The sequence below is a fragment of the Osmerus eperlanus genome, chromosome 22, assembly GCF_963692335.1.
Source record: "Osmerus eperlanus chromosome 22, fOsmEpe2.1, whole genome shotgun sequence".
NCBI classification, from domain to species: Eukaryota; Metazoa; Chordata; class Actinopteri; order Osmeriformes; family Osmeridae; genus Osmerus; species Osmerus eperlanus.
In genome coordinates, this window is record NC_085039.1 from 12,799,409 (window position 1) to 12,802,091 (window position 2,683).

Below are 2,683 nucleotides of genomic sequence, written 5' to 3' on the forward strand. Positions count from 1 at the left end.
AGAGAGGAAGGAGAGAGGGTTTGCAAATCATCATGCTCTTCAACCACCAGTCTGACCAATCAGAGAGCTGCAGCAGAGGATGATGGGTAAGGTCAAAGGTCACTTGACTGGCCAATCAGAGCGCTTCACTGCTGATCAACTACCAGATAAGTTCCTGTCACTGATTAAACCCTTCTCCATCCCATCCACCACTCTCCCTCCACCTCTCTCCCTCCCCTCCCTCTCTCTATCCACCTCTCTCCCTCCCCTCCCTTTCTCCCTCCACCTCTTTCCCTCCCCTCCCTCTCTCTATCCACCTCTCTCCCTCCCGTCCCTCTCTCTATCCACCTGTCTCCCTCCCCTCCCTCTCTCCCTCCACCTCTCTCCCTCCACCTTTCTCCCTCCCCTCCCCACCAGCAGGGGTGTGTGTGAGGAGGTGAGGTATGTGTCTCGTCCGTGGAGGATGGTGGATGGGGGTCTGAACCGGCCCACCTTGAAGGGCATGCTGGAGGCGGTGCTCTACCACATCATGACCCAGCCCGGCCTATCACAGCGCAGCTTACTGGAGCACTACCGACACGTCCTCCAACCTGTGGTGGTGTTGGACCTGGTGCAGGTGACACACACACACACACACAAATATATATATATATATATATTTACACACACACACACACACACACAGCCATATACACCTGGGCACACATTAGATACCACACACTCTAACTCAGGATCTGATCTCTCCTCTCCTCCAGACCCTGGTGTCTCTGGGCTGTGTGAGGAGGAGGTTTCTGGCCAGCAGGCCCCGCCCCTCTCTGTTCTCCCGGCCGTGCCCCGGTGGGGGTGAGGGGGTGAGGAGGGAGGGGGGCTGGGGTGAGGGGGTGAGGAGGGAGGGGGGCTGGGGGGAGGGGGTGAGGAGGGAGGGGGGCTGGGGGGAGGAGGAGGGACAGTTCTATGAGGCGTCGGTGGACGGTTGTCTACGTCTGGGACAGCTGTTCCCCAGCGAGACCAACTGGAACCAGTGTACTACCTTATCCCAGCTGGGCTCAGGTAGACACGCTATTGGCTGAGACCAATACAGGAGGATTACCTATTTGCTGAGACACGGACCCTGACCCAGGAAGGCTTCTGATTGGCGGTGTTATTATTTGATTAATTTAATATTTCTCATTATTTGTAATGGTTCAGATGTTTTTTATAAGACAAGGAAGTCTTCAAAAAGATGATTTCATCATATGTTGTCATTGTTTACAGTAGTTAAATATATTAAAGTTTGAACAAAAGAATTTGTGTGTCTGGCTGGTCTGATTGGCTGTCTTCTTTGGGGGCTGTAACCGCAGCCTTGAGAGGATTGTGAAACGAAGGCCATTCAAAAATTTGGGGGAAATTCACAAGGAGTGGACTGCAGCTGGAGTCCGTGCTTCAAGAGCCAACACACACAGACGTATCCCGGACATGGGCTTCAACTGTTGCATTCCTTGTGTCAAGCCACTCTTGAACTACAGACAACGTCAGAGGCGTCTTACCTGGGCTAAGGACAAAAAGGACTGGACTGTTGCTCAGTGGTCCAAAGTTCTCTTCTCAGATGAGAGTACATTTTGCATTTCATTTGGAAATCAAGGTCCCAGAGTCTGGAGGAAGAGAGGAGAGGCACAGAATCCAAGTTGCTTGAGGTCCAGTGTAAAGTTTCCACAGTCAGTGATGGTTTGGGGTGCCATGTCACCTGCTGGTGTTGGTCCACTGTGTTTTCTCAGGTCCAAGGTCAGCGCAGCCGTCTACCAGGAAGTTTTAGAGCACTTCATGCTTCCCTCTGCTGAACAGCTTTATGGAGATGCAGATTTCATTTTCCAGCAGGACTTGGCACCTGCACACACTGCCAAAGGTACGAGTACCTGGTTTAAGGACCATGGTAACCCTGTGCTTGATTGGCCAGCAAACTCGCCTAGTATTGTGAAGATACACCAGACCCAACAACGCTGAAGAGCTGAAGGCCCCTATCAGAGCAACCTGGGCTTCCATAACACCTCAGCAGTGTCACAGACTGATCGCCTCCATGCCACGCCGCATTGCTTTAGTAATTCCTGCAAAAGGACCCCCGACCAAGTATTGAGTGTTGTACATGTTCATACTTTTCAGTAGTCCAACATTTCTGTGTTAAAATTCTTTTTTTTTTAATTGGTCTTAAGTCATATTTAGTGCTGTCAGTTAAACGCGTTATTAACGGCATTAACGCAAACCCATTTTAACAGCGTACATTTTTTTATCGTGGGATTAATGTTATTTTTGGCCTAGAAAACTTTCATTAGCTGTCAGTTATAATCAAAATTAAAAGAAATAAACAATTGAAATATATCAGTCTGTGTGTAATGAATCTATAAAGTATAGGAGTTTCACTTTTTGAATCAAATTACTGAAATAAATCAACTTTTTGATGATTTTCTAATTTATTGAGATGCACCTGTAATAGAATGAAACTGGCATTTAACTCTAATGACAAAAGTTCAAGGTGTTGAAACGTGTGGTCGTCTTTAATTCATGTCAAAAGAAGAACTGGAGGAGGTGCCTTCAGGGAGCGATGACCGGAGGTGTTGGATTCTGTAAATGTTTATCTGTTTTGGGCTAATTCAAAATTTGGTATAAATCGATAATTAAGATTTGGACCCCACCAAAAGAGGTAAAAACAACAGGTCGGGAGGTCGATACA

The 2,683-nt window shown here is 48.0% G+C and overlaps 1 protein-coding gene across 2 annotated transcripts in view; it reads left to right on the plus strand.

The window, feature by feature from the left end:
* Nucleotides 1-1,265, plus strand: part of LOC134009023 (general transcription factor 3C polypeptide 1-like) — an 18,949-nt gene extending 17,684 nt beyond the window's left edge. Inside the window, exons 34-37 of one of the 2 annotated variants that reach the window (XM_062448659.1) lie at nt 1-86; nt 397-595; nt 735-860; nt 921-1,265. The exon at nt 1-86 is cut by the window's left edge and continues 372 nt beyond it. In XM_062448659.1, coding sequence (XP_062304643.1) covers nt 1-86; nt 397-595; nt 735-860; nt 921-1,049 — 540 coding nt within the window. In that variant the 3' untranslated portion in view covers nt 1,050-1,265. The remainder of the gene's footprint in view (nt 87-396; nt 596-734; nt 861-920) is intronic. The other variant, XM_062448660.1, reaches the window with a different exon arrangement.
* The last annotated feature ends 1,418 nt before the right edge of the window (nt 1,266-2,683 follow it).